The 16,264-nt window shown below is 33.9% G+C and overlaps 1 protein-coding gene and 1 long non-coding RNA gene across 2 annotated transcripts; both read left to right on the top strand.

The window, feature by feature from the left end:
• The first annotated feature begins 4,426 nt into the window (after positions 1–4,426).
• Positions 4,427–8,556, top strand: LOC142615522 (uncharacterized). Its single transcript, XR_012840782.1, has 3 exons — positions 4,427–4,650; positions 6,997–7,058; positions 8,332–8,556. It is a non-coding gene; the product is annotated as an uncharacterized LOC142615522 (long non-coding RNA).
• A 6,181-nt stretch (positions 8,557–14,737) lies between these two features.
• LOC142622772 (germin-like protein subfamily 1 member 7) lies at positions 14,738–15,846 on the top strand. Its single transcript, XM_075796305.1, has 2 exons — positions 14,738–14,906; positions 15,143–15,846. Exons 1-2 carry the CDS (start codon positions 14,780–14,782, stop codon positions 15,682–15,684), a joined length of 669 nt encoding a protein of 222 aa, XP_075652420.1. The 5' UTR covers positions 14,738–14,779; the 3' UTR covers positions 15,685–15,846.
• Positions 15,847–16,264: the final 418 nt, after the last annotated feature.

A 16,264-nucleotide genomic window follows, 5' to 3' on the forward strand; every position in this document is an offset into this window, starting at 1 on the left:
TTGGTAAGTTAGCAGCTTATTTTAAACTTTGAGGGTGTGATTGCCTTCTCTTTCCTAAATGAGACTGCTAAAGGGAACCTAGGTGTGATCCTTTGTTCCCTGCTCAATTTAATGTTTCCAACCAAACAGCCATCAAATTCCCACAAAAAAACCATTCTTTTATTCACCTAACCACACCAAAACTTCTCAACATCAAACGGCATTCAAGAATCCACCAAGCTCTTATCAAGAATCCTAATCTAGTGCTAAACTTCTAAAAAATCCTATGTCAAAACCAAACATCACTGAGCCCTACCCCTTCGCATTTTACTTCCTAAAACCCATAGGCACAATACCACCAACTTAATCATGTACATAGATATTATGAGAACATCTCCCTAATCATCCCATACAGACCAGACCTCAACCCCCGTCCCCACCCCTTGCATTTTATTACCTAAACTGCATATAAACCAAACCTCATCCCCTGCCCCCTTCTCTCTTTCTTGCATTTTACTTCTAAAACACATACACAAGACCACCAAATTATTAAGTACCCGGTATTGTATCTTGCCTTTTCTATGATATAATTAAGAGACTAACATATTGACAGTTATTGACAGTTGGTGCAATGCCCGACTCATAGCATCGTTCCCCAAGCCCCTGAAAGGAAGTTTCTTGTGTCTGCGAGCTGGCGGGTCGTCCTCCTTACAAGAGGACATTGCGCTGGGGGGTGAGCATGACCTCGAGCCGTAATTACCTCCCGGACCTCCGCTGAGAAAGGATTAGATGAGGACGGTGAAGGCCTACGTTTGGCGCGGCGCAGCTTTCTTTTCAAACGACTAATCTCCTTCTGCATGGCTTTAGCACCATCCTCGTGGGTGGTGCTACCCCCGCCATGAGTATGGCTCGCCCTAGGGTATTCTGTATGGACGCTTCCCTCTCGACCCATTTGACGCTCAAGATGCTCGAAAAGATCCTCCGGTTGTGATCCCTGTGATTCTGCATGGTGAGAACCTAGGCCTGCCATCGTATCCCAACTCCTTTCAGACTAGATTTCCCACAGACGGCGCCAATTGTAAGTGCACAATTGCACCTAGACCCAAAGACTATTATGGACTCAGGCCCAATGAGCTTTAAACAATGAAATTTGTAGAGTGTGGGCTTGAAATCTAGATTAGAAGTACTGAGAACTTGATAACAGGCTATGGTGTGCAAACACTTGTAAATAATGAATGATAATTGCAGATGGACCTCCTCGGACGTGAGCCGAGGACTACTTCTGTATTATTTCTCTTTCTTTCTTAAAGTTTACAATTCTTAATTTCTCTCTTGGTTATTGATTGATCCCCCTTTTCTTTGGCCTTCACCCCCCTTAAATACTTCTTTTCCTGATGCTTTATCCATGTGTTGCTCAAACCCCCTCCCCTCTAGATATTTCTTCTCTTAGTGCCTTTGAATAGTGACTAGAAGTTTCAGTTCTACTGTTCAGGGGTCACTTCCCCATTAATGCGACCAGGGAGGTAGGTGCAGAGTCTTTAATGCGGAGGTGGCAGCCTTTGCTCTTGATATTTTTCTAACACCGGTGTATTTAGAAGGTTCAGGGTTTCCCCCTTTTAACCAACAGTCTTTCCAGAATTCTGCCTTGACCTTCGTAGTGAATCTCCGAGTTCTCTTGGGTCTGTCCGAGGAGAAACTCACCCTCGGATGTGTCCTCGGACCCTCGGCGTATGGGCCGATTCGCAGTGCTAACAAATTCTTAGCTCAAGAACAGATCGGCCCTCCTTGCTAGAGCCCAAAGGCCCAAATGCCCGCTTGGGTCCTTTTACTCCCCACAGCTATTATAATCTAATCTAACTTCTAATCCAATATGTGAAAAATAAATAGATAAATAAATAATTTTAAACACAAAATTGAATTTTTTTTCTTAAAATCTTGAAGAATACACTTGTGGGGACACAATTTTCAGACCAAGCCCAAAATGTAAGGGATCTTGGCCCAGTGAACCCAGTACAATAAATTTGTAGAGAGTGGGTCAAAGAGCTAGGTTTTAGTGCTTGGATAACAGTTAGTATGGTTTTGAATGATGAGCCAACAAGAATTGAACCCGGTTTGGCGAGAAAGTTGGTTCTCGGCACAGTCCGAGGAGCTCTGTTCTAGCATATATTGGATGACCATGGTTACAGGAGTTGTTGAGATTCCTCTAGTGCTTTCTCTTTTCCTTTCTTTTATCCCCCATTCTCTGAGATCTCTACCCTTACCCTTCATCCTTACCCTACACGTGGACCACATGTGGACAGTTGATGGTTGTCCCATCAGCCCCCTCTAAAAGTCTTCTGGGGTGGCTGTAAGACTGCCATAATACTGTTCAGAGGTTACTTTCTCATTAATGCGGTGATAGCAGTTTTTCCTTTGATATTTTTGAGTCCTTATCCCTCTTGTATGTTCATAATGCTCGTTGCTATCATTAGAACTTCCTGGAAGGTCATCCTTGATCATTAGGATCTATACCAGATTTACGTTTGGCTTTATCCGAGGAGATAGTACTCCTCGGACTCGGACCACCCTTGCTTCTTTGCCAAAACCACATGCTCTCGGCCAAATCCCAAAATCCATGACCCCACAACACTAATAAGATAAAGAAGATGAAGAATAACATAAAATATTTGTAAACACTAAAACAATTACTCAAGCATCTAAGAACAACATATAAAAAATACATAACAATTTACTACTAATTTGTTAAAAAAATATTTTTGAATAGTGAAAGGAAATTGCACAAAGACTATTGTCTTCAACGGAACTAACTGTTTTCTATCAGTTTGTTCAAACTATCTTGTAGTTTTCCATATAAGCTAAAACCTGACAATAACACAAAATATAACATATTATAATGTGATTTTTTTTTTCCAAATTAGATCAACAACATACACCATGCATTAAAAGTATTTTAGTGCTGTAAATAAAATGATAAAAAAAAAATTGCATCAAAGAGCACATATGAATTGGTCAATAATAGGAAAATTAGGGTACAAACCTGTAGTTGGAGATTCTCCTATAGGTAGCAATCAAGTTGTATCTTTTCTACCATCAATGATTAAGCAAGACTTGTGAAAACATTTTTTATAGACTATTTAAAAAAAAAAAAAATTCATTGATTTCATTTTTCAGTTATAAACAATCAAAAGTAGAATTCTAAAAAACTCGAATATTCATCAATCTAAGGTAGAAATGCAAGAAAAATAATAATAAAAAACCCAATGAAAAATGAAAAAAAAAATTGAGAGAGAGAGAGAGAGAGAGAGAGAGAGAGAGAGAGAGAGAGAGAGAGAGAGAGAGAACCTTTTTTGTATAGGAAAAATATGCATAGAATGGAAGAGAGTAACAAATTTATAGTAAGAGAATGAGAATAAGAAGAGCCAAAATAAAGGAAGATAAAAGGGCAAAATAATATTTTAATTTAGTTATAACAACACTGTTTTGATTCTCCATTGATTTATTATTTAGTTATAACATCAAAATTAAAGTAAATGAGTATATAAAGTTAAAACAGCCTAAAATGAATTTATGAAGCTAAAACCACCGAAAATGAATTTGTAAAGTCAATATATTTATATAGTTAATATTGTAAAAAAATTAAATTTAAAAAATAAATATGAAAAAGACTAATGGTGTGGTGGGTGAGGTGGCTTAACATGAGCGTAATAACAATAAATATTACGCTTCAGTTTTTAGATATATATAAATATAGATTTGAAAGAAAAAAACTTGGGATAATTTTGGCTGGGGGGGGGGGGTGGGAGGGATTGCCCCTAGTGCCCTGAGTTGCATCACACAAATAAGTTTGATAAGAAAAAAGTGATTTAGCAAATCCTACTTTAAATTTTGTGGCATGCATGATGACAAGAAAGGGATTGAATACAAAACTAGACCTTTCAACTAATTAAGCAGCCTAAACCAACTTGGCCTCAACCGTGGGTTCTAGTGATGTGGAAGTTGATAAGCTACATAAAATTAAGTAGAGCTACTGCAACACCTTGACTCAACTTTATAGTTAAACTATGTGTTTGAATGGTTAATTATTATTTTAAGCCACTTTGTTTTTATAATTAATAGAAGAGTATTTAATAAATATATTACTTTATAATGCTTTTGGATAAGAATTGTAAAAATTATAAATAATTGAAATGACTATTTGTATTATAAATATATACTAAATATAAGTATGTACAAAATTATATTAAGTGGTTAAGTTATTAGATATATAGTTGTTATTGTTTAATTAAGTGTTTAAGGTAAAGGGTTTATATGCAAAGTTGTTTTATTATTTGGGCATTTCTATAATATAGAACTATGGAAGGGTGAAAAGTGTAAATACCAAAAGTTGAAAAGGTGAGCCACCTTTTCTTTTCTTATCAACCCACGTGCCCCACCCAAAATTTTTTTCTCTTATCTTTTCTTGGTTATACCAGAAGACTTTGTTCTTCTTTCTTTACTCTTTTTTCAGCTCATCTACTTTCTTTGTTCTCATCTCTTTCTTTTTCTCTTGTTCTCACATGGCAGCCCCTTGCTTCTCACCAACAGCTCTCCCTCTCTCACCGAAACCATATAGCTCACTCTAAGGAAGAAATTAAAAGATTAGCCCTAAGATTTTAGCTTCAAAGTTTGTGGGTAAGTAAATAAAAACCTCATCTTATTATGGGTATTTTAATGGTGGAATGGCTTGCTTTAGTTTCACTTCTATGTTTTCTAATATGATTGTTAGAAGCTGAAATTTGTGGTTTATAAAATTAGGAAATCATGAATTTGTAAGTCTGTATATATATATATATATATATATGCTATTTTAAGAAGCTTTGAATCTGTGTTCGTGATTTGTTGTAGGTAGATTAGGGTTTTTACTAATTAATGATTGTATATGATTAAGGAAGTAAGAAAAAGTTGGGATGAGTACTTTTGATGTTACTGCTGGGATTTTTGTTGTGTTTGATTTTGCTCTAAATGGTTAAATGACTATGTAAGTGTTTTCTAACATATCTAATGAGTGTATAAAAATCCCCATATGATAATAAGACTATTTGCAATCATTTTATGATTTTACAAAAAATTGTTTCAAAGCTGCCTCTGTGACAGATTCTGTGTTTATGCATGATAAATTATGTATTAAATTGTATACAGTGAATTTGGATGCTAAGGATATTTCTTATGAATTCTAAGACACATATGGTTGTAATGGAAGTGGTTTTACAACATTTGGATCAATATAAAAATAATGGCTTAATTCCTAAGTTGCATAAAATTCTGTCAGGACAGATTTGAGTATGTTGTATTTTATGATTTTTAGTAAACTATGGTTTTATGATTTGACTCCAAAATTGATGTGTTATTTACTAAACATCCATAGGAGTTGCTCTGTAAATTTTCATGAAGTTTGGATGTGAATTGATAGCCCATTTGTATTTTATAAGTGAAGTATATGCTTCTGGAATAAAACAGTGAATAGTAAGGGACATGCCTAACTTTGAGGATTTAATTCTAATGTTAGGTTGAATTTTTTGAGCTATAATTTAATATGCTTATCATTTGAAATGTCTAGATCATAGATACATTTTTTTATATATACTTGGCTCAAGGTTTAGTGCTCAAAGGAGAGGTTCTAAATCATTCGACTGTTGTTTCTATGAAACTATTTTGTTCAACATGTTGTATGTTGCCTTGTGTAAATTTATGCATGCACCTTCGCTTCCGATCTCAAACATATTCTAAATTGATTTTAAAGTTGTTTGACATGATATAAATATGAACATTAAAATTGATAGGCCAAAAACGTATTGACCCCTTGTGATGGATTAAGTTGATTAATTAGCCAAGTTATTACTTAATCAAATTAACATGCAAATTGCATGGTAGCACAAAAAAATCACCAATTAAACTAAGTATGCAGTGGAAATTAAATGACACGGTAATTTGTTTACGAATGGGAAAAACTTACACGGTAAAAACCTCACCGGGTGAATTTAAGGTCACTACTCCCGAAATTCCACTATTATCACAACAAGCGGTTACAAGTAAAGGAATCCCAAGTACCTTGCCAACCTACAGTTGAACCCTTACCCCAATACCCAATTGGACTTGTTCTGTGGTGACAATTTCTTCTTTCAATGCACGGTTCCCAAGTACGTGACTAACCAATTGCGCGGATCCCAGTACTCGACTTCAATCACCAACTAGAGAAGATTGTTGGCTGCAAAATTCTTCAATTCATCCACATGATGAAGATCAAGAAGATGCTTAGTTACAAAACCCTACGGTGCAAAGACACAACAACTTCTTCACAAGAGAGATGAACTAGGGCAAGAACTTTTTCTCAAGTCACAATTTACTTAAACAAGGATTTCTCAATGCTTGTGCAACTTGCGTACTCTTTGACAACCCTTAAAATAATCCTTTTATATGCCTAGGGTTAGAAGAAAAGAAGGCCCAAAGACACATCCACGGATTTGAATCAAACCAGAACTCAAAATCTGTTTTTCTTAAACCTCGACAGATAGAGGTATTGAGATGCTGTCGAGCAGCTGTCGAGCCACGGGGCTAGAATAGCTCTTTAAATCTCGACACATGCTAGTTGTTGAGATTTAATAAACTTGCACTTTTCAGCTTGTTTCTTGGGCAGACTTGATGACTTCAACACTTGATCTTGAAACACAGTTTCCTGAAGTATTAAACATATCCTAAATCTACCCAATTACAAGTAAAGTGCATTTTGTCAAAGGATTAGCCAATTACATAAAAGAATGACATATGTTCTAAACAAGTGAAACACATATGTCCTAACAAAAATGATGGTTTTTCTTTAGTTTGGTACATCATTTGTTGATATGTGCATTGTATGTTTGTGGGAACCTCGTTGAGGTGGGATTAGAATTTCCTTGATTTTTAGGATATAAGTTTTGAGACAAATATGTAAGTTTATTTTAAGGTATAATTAATAGTAATAAGCTTTGATATTTGGTTTAGGTGTTACCAGTACCCATGTCTGAGCTCTTTCGACTGTAGGCTTTTGGTTCCTCTGCTTGCAGGTAAGGGATAAGTTATATGAGCATTTGGTAAGTCATGAGGTTATTTTAAAGTATATTATGCACTAAAAGATTTTTGATTAGAGATATGACATATAATCATGTTTCAGATAAAGATATGTTCGTGAGTTCTCGAACTTTATGTATATGATTTAAGTATATTGATGTTGTTACTAATTCTATGAACATGATGTTTAAAGAAAACAATGGAAATACTCTTATTATGAAATGTTATCAAAACTATGAATTTCAGTATGATGTATAAGTATGAAATGTTTCTGGGTTATGTCTTCTGATGATCTGAACTCTACCGGTAGGGGTTTAATTACTGACTTTCCATGAAAAAATGTTTTCTAATTGGCCATTAAAGTGGGACTAGCTCTGCTGTACCCGCTCTTGTTGGTTATGGCCAACTTGTGGAGGATGTCAACCTACCCCCATGGTTGAAGATATGTATTATGATGTGATTCCGGGAATACCTGGCATTGTGGGGAATGCTGGATGCTTAGCACAGTGGTGCTAGAAGCCTCCCAAATAAGTACAGACTTATCACATATGGACTAACTAATATGTTATGAACAACTATATTATTTTATTGATCATGAGAGAATGAATTGTTTCAATGCATTATAAAAAGTTAAAAGTTCTCATGAAAGGAATTTTATGATGAAAAGAAAAGCTGTTCTTTAAAGATAAAAGTTTCTGAAGTTCTGTTGTGCTCTAAAGATAAAGCTTCTGATGAAAGTTCAAGTTTATGTTAAAAAGTCATCAAATATTTGTTCTTTAAGAAACGTTAAGTTTTATGACTATGAAAGTTATAATATTTTATGAGAAGAAGTTTATAAAGAAAAGTCTTCTTATTTGTTAAAATGTTTCTAGTTTGAGACAAAGTTCTCAATTATCTGATTTAAGTTAAAATGATTATTTTGTAACAAGAATATATATATATATATATATATATATATATATATATATATATATATGTATATGATTTCAAACAATCAATATTATATTTGGTGACTTTGTAAGAAATAAAAGAAATTCAATTCGGAAGGTTTTGGTAATATTATTCTGATAAGAAAAAAGAGAACAATTATTTTCCTACGAAGAGTGTATAAGTTATTATTATAAATAGTATAAAATACTATGCATGAAAAGATGTTCTCTTATCTAAACATTTATAAAATGAAATGATTTGATTTACATGCATTCTTATTAAATTCTTATGTATCTTACCCTTACTGAGCTGTGTAGCTCACCCTTTCCACTCTTTTAGTCAACAGGTTTTTATTTTGGAGCAAAGGGAGCCTTAGTCGAGTTTTGGAAGGAGCTGATTTTAGTTTTGAAAGTATAGATCCTAAACTAGCAATTTGATGTTTAGCTTTGTAGCATTGTGTATTTTAGGACCTAATGAAAGTTGTGTACTTTAAAGCATTAAGAGATGTATTATGTGGATTTTAGAATTTGATTAACTGGTAGATTATGTTATTCTTTGAGTACAGTGTAGATGCTCTGAATGTCAAGTGAAAAGTTATATTATTTAAGTAACGAAACAAGAATGAAAAGAAAGACGAAAGCTTTTGGAAAAACTTTTGTAACAGTTAAGTTGGTTCTTGTTAATATCAGGTTTAAACTTGATATTAGCATGCCGGTCATTGTCACAAATTCGGGTATTAGGTTTGGGTCGTGACAGCTACGGTATTATCTTAATAAATTGTTAATTTGATAACCATACAATTAATGCTTCTCCTAATAGAGAGCTAGTTTTTCCTTGTATAAAAGCTCAAATGGTCTTTTGCATGCTAATTAGCTTAAGAATTTCACACAAGCAGCAAAAGTTTTTGGAATAAAAATAACTTAACATCATATAAATTATAACAATTTGTTTCACAGTCCTTATTGTTTGTATTCTAGGTCCCTGACTACATGTGGAACCCAGCAAAAGAAGGAGGCAAAATCATAACTTTTATGAGAATAATTTGTCTACTATTTGCCTGAGATAAGTTCTAAACGATAACACACTAACCTGAAAATCCAATTTCCATACACATAACATCACAGTTTTAGCATCATATTAAAATAAAAATAAAAAAATAATAAAAAAGAAGAAAAGAAAAAAGAAGGCAAAATACAAAGAGATAAACTAAAAACTCTATGAAGCATTTCAACAAACACCTTCAATGCCCACCCAAAAACTAGCTTTAAAGATGCCAATAATAACAATTATTGCTAATACCAGAAATCCAACAACTTATCTAATTTAGCTCATGTAAAGAAGCATAGGATTTGACCACTATAGTCTATAAGATCGAACTTGTAAAATAAAGGTTTTAACTATCTCCCTTGTAGCATTGATTATCCATTTCTTTGATTCTGCTCTCCGCTTACCAATGGAGTGTCTATTTTATATAAGTAATTTTTATTTCGATTTGATGTATACAAAAGAGAGAACTAACCTCTTTGCAAAGTCCGATGTAGGAAGTGGCCTAGGAATCAAAGATAAATCTGGTCAACACCAGCGGTGATTGTACCAGCGAGGATTTTAAGGATTTTCCAATGAGAAAAAGGCCAATATTTGAGATTTTAGGGTTTGTGAGTGTGTGTTTGAATGGGTCGATGGTGGCCGGTGGAGTGGAGATAGAGAAGGGAAATGGGTGGTGGAGTGGAGATAGGGAAGAGAGTCAGAGAGAACTTGAAAGGGAGCTGCTCGGTGTTAGAAAGCTCAAGGGACGATGGAGGGGCCTTCAGAGTGGGCTGCTCGGTGGCATGGATCGGCACTCAATAGCAGCGACGATCGGCGTCATGGAGAGTGAGAGAGTTTGAGATGTGAGAGTGAGAGCTTGATTTGATCGAGTAGAGTGTTTGGTTTTTTTTCTTTTATAATATTTATTCCCAGCCTATAGCGGCAGTTCAAGTAAATTCCTTTTATTTTTTTCTTTTTTCTGGTCAAGCCTATTACAGCGGCTCCAACCATCGCTATAGGTTGTTTGTTTGTTTTTTTATTTTTTTATTTTTTAAATCAGATGAACCTATAGCCGCACTTCTAAAAAAATGACCTATAGTCGCGTTTATAAAAAGCGACTATAGGTCATTTTAAAAAAAAATTATTCAGCTGGACCTATAGCCACGTTTTCTAAACATGGCAATAGGTCCTACCACAAAAAACACAACTAAACACCTAGAAATGCAGCTATAGACCTAACCTGTAGCTATGTTTCTTGAAAACGCAGGTATAGGTCATCTTTAAAAAAAAAAAAAAAAAATTTATTCGGCTGGGCCTACAGCCATGTTTTCTAAACGCGGCTAAAAACACCAAGAAACGTTGCTATAGACCTAACCTATACCTATGTTTTTTTGTAAACGTGGCTAAAAACAATGCAGCTATAACCTGCGTTTTTTGTAGTGTGACCAATTTAATCTTGCTATGCAAAACTGAGGGCAAGTTTGCTCAAGCATTATGAAAGATCTTTTGGGCATTTAGTTTGAGTCCGCTTATCTTAAACTCGCGAAAACTTGAAAGTGATGTGAAAAATTGTTAGATTAATATACAATATTTTGGAATGTGAAGAGGTTAGTTTAGAATTTCTTCATGGCCAAGTATGAAAAGATTGATGGTTTACTTTTTCTTTCTCCATGATTATAATAAGATATTTTATTATACAAGTTATAGTCATAGACAAACAAATTTATTTGAAGTTGATTGTAGTAAGAATCTTAATATCATTTCATTTGGGAAGATGAACAGTTGGATGTCACTGATGCGGATAAAATTTTAATTAAAAAAAACTTTTATAAGTATGAATTACGATAAAGTTTTGAAAAAAAGAAGAAGAAGAAGAAGAAGAAGAAGGGTTGGAAGACAAAAAAGTTGGAAAAAAAATGTCTAGTGATGATAATTATTAAGAAGAATTTTTTGAAAGGCTTGGGAGAAAAATATATATGGAGTTGCAAGAGAAGAGTGGCAAAAATAATGAGATGGAGATATTTGAATTACTATGGATGATTTTTTGAAGTTAAACATGATAGTGAGCCCATAACCTCAAGTCTTAGGATCCCATTGACAAAGCATCAAAGCCTATTGATTTTCTAGGAGTAGAAAATGCTGAATTTGTCTTGATTTTTTGTTAATTGATGTTGAAAATCAATAAGGCCGATGAGAAGAAATTTTATGTTATTGAATAGAAGTTTGTTAATTGATTTTGTCTTGTTTTTCAAGGATAGAAGTTTCAAAACTGAATCAAGTTATTGGACGATTTTGCCTAGAAATGGGCTACTCCTACGGTACGTCCATCAAATGGAGTATTATAATGAGAAAATCCATTAGATAATGAACTAGCGATAAATTAACAATTTAAAGTGCTTTTTACCACCCAATTAATTATGTTATGCTTAATCCCTATTTTATGGCCATATATTTTTCCGGCTAAGGAACGGTAAACCTATCTCTTGTTACTTGAATCCAATTTTTGTTTCATTTAGGAAATGTCATCTTTTGAAGTATTCAAAAATTTCTTTTTATTTAGAGTGGAGGAATTCAATTTTTGAATGAAAACACGAGGTCGAGTTTCATTATAGTGGAGGGATCTAATGCAAGACAAAATATAGGATTTTATTTTTATAATTTATTAAATTTTGATATTTTCATGTAAATTAAAAAAAAATTTAGATTTTAGATTTTATGTCTTTAGTATTAGTTGTTTTTAAGGGATTAATTTATAAATATTTTACATGGAAAATAAGGTTTTTTTTGGAGCCCTTAAATAGGCTTGCAACCTATAAAAAGAAATTAACCATATACTTGCAATAAAATAAACGTTTTCTGTACTTCTAATGGATTAATTTTTCAAGGTTCTGTTAAAGTTAGAACGATATATAGCCTTACTACGTTAGGTGAGTGTGATAGAGTGGATCACTATGCATGATTGATGTGGTCCTTCGAGTGTAGCAGATAATTTCTCCCAATTACTAGTTTAGGAGTCGGCAACAAGTACGAAATGTACAAACGTGATTTTTGTTTTCTGATTTCTTCTAAGGAAAACGTGCAAGATATAAAGAATAGACTTTTATCTCTCAATGGTAATAAATCTTCAACTTCAACGTATACTAAACTTGCATCCCTTTTTCTCTAAACCATAATTCTCCTAGCTAGAAACAATAACTTATATATATTTGAATTGAATCAATTATCTATTCCTTTGCCCACAACCATAAGAAATCTAAATACACCATTAACTTGAAGAGAGAAAAGTAAAAGATGGGAAAGCCAATAATGTATTAATATATACCAAATACATTGGTAGTTGGTGGACTAGAAGACCATTAGACACCCAACCGACACTTTATATATCAACGAAAAGAAGATTAACTTAACAAGATTAAGTTTTTTTTTTTCTGCGGCATGTTTCAGACTTTTAGGGACAAAGTTACTGTGCACATACTGTATACGCCAGGGAAGACAATTCCATACTGTACCGGCCGGTACGGCCGGAACTTATTGTTCCGGCAGGTCAAATGGTACAAAAATACTACTGTTTCGTACCGCCCAAAATACCGGAGTATTTCAGCTCATTTCGGCAGTTCCGGCAAATTCCGGTGTGTTTCGCCAGTAAACTTGTTCCGGGCCGGTACAAGATGAATGAGTTTTTTTTCCTGAATATTTTTGGTACTTACATATCTTTATCTTCAGACTGATGGATGACCATGGTAGTCCAAATTTCAGCTTGCTAGATCATCCCTCACTTCTTCTTCCTCCTTTCAGTGGACAATCCTTTCTCTTCTTGTTTTCATTTCAGCGAGCAAACTTCCTATTTTCTCTACATCCTTGAAAGACAGAGTCTCATTTTATTTTAAAATGAGACAACTTTTTATTTTTCAGTCCAAAGGCTGAACGTGTTGGGACATGCACCTCAACGTTGAGCATACTTTTTATTTTTCTTCAAGGCCTCAGATGGCATCAGTTGGATCATGTGCATTTACTGTGCACCATCAAGTTTTGACACTTGATGATGTGGTACTTGTGAAGTTGTGTTAATATAATTATTTATATTTTATTTTCTTTGTATGCAACAAGTAACTTTCTTTTTTTATATTGTGTTTTTTTAGTTGATGCTAAAGTTTAAAACTATGAATAATTTATTCTAAATTGAAGTAATGTTTTAGGGTAAGCAGAGAAATTTTTTTTGTGTGTGTGTGTGTGTGTGTATTAAATATATAAAATAACGGTAAATTCGAAACGGTACACCGGTATTGACCGGTACCAAAATATATCGTTCCGCTGACTAAACCGGTATAACCTCCGGTACGAGATTAACTCCCTTGGTATACGCACTGTGTACGTACTGTTCACGCACTTTTTAGTAACATTTTTTTTTATTAAAAATGGGTCTTGCAGTATTATTCACACATTTAAAAATTATTTTGATATAGTATTTTCAGTTTTCAGTTTTCAGCTGTATCCAAACTGACCCTAAAGGTCTATTTGGATACTACTTATTACTGAAAACTGAAAATACTGAAGTAAAATCATTTTTAAATGTGTAAATAGTGTTGTGGGACCCATTTTAATGAAAATTTTGCTGAAAAAAGAGGTTTGTGGGTCCCGTAAACAGTGCATGGGACCCACTGACAGACGCCAGATGCAAACGTTGATCCAAATCATCTGTATCCAAACGCTCACTAAGTGAAACCATAGGATTCGGAAAAGTTATGCGAAACACTCCCACTGTTGACTCTAGAACGTCTAAACTTACCTTGAATTCATACTTAAAATCATCTAGTACCATCACTAACCAAAAAAAGTGATGTTTGATATATAAAGAGTAAAAGAGGCCTTGAAATCCATACAGCAAAGAATTAAAGAAATTGAACTGTAGAATGGCATTGATATTGGAGCAGTAACTACTATTTATTTCACACAAGTTATTTTACATAGTTTTATACATGCAAAAAGAAAAAAAAAAAAATTGAAATCATGACTTTTCATATGTGGAAAACTATGTAAAATAGCGTGTGTGCAATAAGTTTAACCCTAGAAGTTGCACAATTTGATTAGTTTCTAGTATGTATTTGTGGTTAAAGAATGGTTCCTCCATTAGATATTAATATTAAGTTGAAAAATGAATGACTTACTAATTCTTAACTACTCCAAAGGAGCAAAAATGAGTGTGAATTTACTAGGTTTAAAACAGCGTGTGTGTAACAAGTTTAACCCTAGAAGTTGCCCAATATGATTAGTTTCTAGTATGTACTTGTGGTTAAAGAATGGTTCCTCCATTAGATATTAATATTAAGTTGAAAAATGAATGACTTACTAATTCTTAACTACTCCAAAGGAGCAAAAATGAATGTGAATTTAAGAGGTTTAAAGTATGTGTTGTGTATCTAAAAGTTATACCTTTTCGAATATACGCTACTGTAAGTTTTTTTAAAAAACCTTATCCTCTCTTCTCGTGTGTGTATGTTAAAAATACTTATGGTCCATTTGGATTGAGGGAGAGGGAGAGGGAGTAAAGTAAATTTAGCACAAAATTAGCTCATTTTTAGCCAACACTACTCTACTCTCCTTCCTTCCCCTATCTATCCAAACAGGTCATTAGTATTTTCTAAAAAAAAAAAAAAACAGTTCACTCATCACTGACTCCCCTCTATAAATTCACATGTTCCAATCCTCACTCCTCACCCCACCAAGAATACAAAGTACTAGAAAGGTCAAGATAGCCTAAAATATGATGAAAGGTGTTCATTACCTTGTGACTGTGGCCCTTTTGGCTTTGGCATCCACCCTTGCTTTTGCGTATGACCCTAGTCCTCTTCAAGATTTCTGCGTTGCAATTAACAATACCGATTCTGCTGGTATATAATTTTAGACTCTTATTACTACTGCTAGTATTATATATTATATTCTTAATTTTGAACTCATTTCAAACCTCTGATTTTGTTTGTGTAAAAAATTTAAATATTAATTCAGTTCAAAGGTGAAATTATATCTACATGGATTTTTTTGTTTGTTTTTATCATGAAATATAGTCAACCATTTTTATAGTAATGTCTTACTTACTCAAGATAGTAACAAACTTTTCCTTGTGTAGTATTTGTGAATGGAAAGTTCTGCAAGGACCCAGTGCTTGCAACACCGGAAGATTTTTTCTTCTCTGGGCTAGATATTCCTGGAAACACTGACAATCAACTAGGAACGGCTATCAAAAGGGTGAACGTGGATAACCTTCCAGGCCTCAACACTCTAGCTGTTGCTGTGTCTCGCGTTGACTATGCACCGTATGGCTTAAATCCTCCACACATTCATCCTCGAGCCACTGAGTTTATACTAGTCTTAGAGGGTACTCTCCTTGCGGGCTTTGTGACTTCCGACCCTGACAACCGCCTCTTCACCAAAATTTTAAATCCAGGAGATGTCTTTGTGTTCCCATTTGCTCTCATTCACTTCCAGATCAACATAGGAAAGACCAACGCTGTTGCCTTTGCTTTTTTCAATAGCCAAAATCCTGGGGCCATCACAATAGCAAACGCGATCTTTGGATCTAATCCTCCCATTAAACCTGATATTCTCACCAAGGCCTTCCAATTGGACAAGAAGGTGGTTGATTATCTTGAGAAAATATTCCATGCATAATAATGATGAAGCTAGCATTAGACAGCTAGAATAAAGTTTCCATGTTTCTCTTGTTGTAGTGTTATGGTTATAATTATTATGAAATAAAATGATTACTGATAACTCATTTTGTGTCGTACTGTAATAACAAGGTGGAACAAGTGCATGACTAAATCTTAATTACACCTTGAATCCGGTTATTTGCTCAATATACTGCTTTGTACAAGAGAATGTTGTGATAATAATAGAGGTGGAGCAACCGCATGTCTCCATCTTAGTTACGGGACTAAATTGAATTTTGGACAAAATTAAAGAGTGAAATCTGTAATTTACCTTCTTTTTTTTTTTTTTTTTTATAATAACTTTAGAGTGTGCATGGATATGGTGTTTCGTTTAGGAGAAAATGCAGGAAAGGAAAGGAAAAAATATTGGTTTTTGTTCTTTCTGTATATTTTTTATTGTATATTTTAATGTTATTTGAGTTGTATATATTATGAAGTATTGATGGTATTTGTAGATAGAGTTTGGTTGCTGAGCAAAAAGAGAAAAAGCAGACAAAGTTTAAAATTGTGTGATAACAAGTTCCGCTTTATTTAGTTTG

This window comes from Castanea sativa, chromosome 1, assembly GCF_040712315.1.
Source record: "Castanea sativa cultivar Marrone di Chiusa Pesio chromosome 1, ASM4071231v1".
NCBI classification, from domain to species: Eukaryota; Viridiplantae; Streptophyta; class Magnoliopsida; order Fagales; family Fagaceae; genus Castanea; species Castanea sativa.

Bases quoted from the DNA above. Each gene is read 5' to 3' on its own strand.
- LOC142622772 (XM_075796305.1), top strand. From the start codon at position 14,780: ATGATGAAAGGTGTTCATTACCTTGTGACTGTGGCCCTTTTGGCTTTG. The intron at 14,907-15,142 runs GTATATAATTTT...TTCCTTGTGTAG, and splicing joins TAACAATACCGATTCTGCTG to TATTTGTGAATGGAAAGTTC.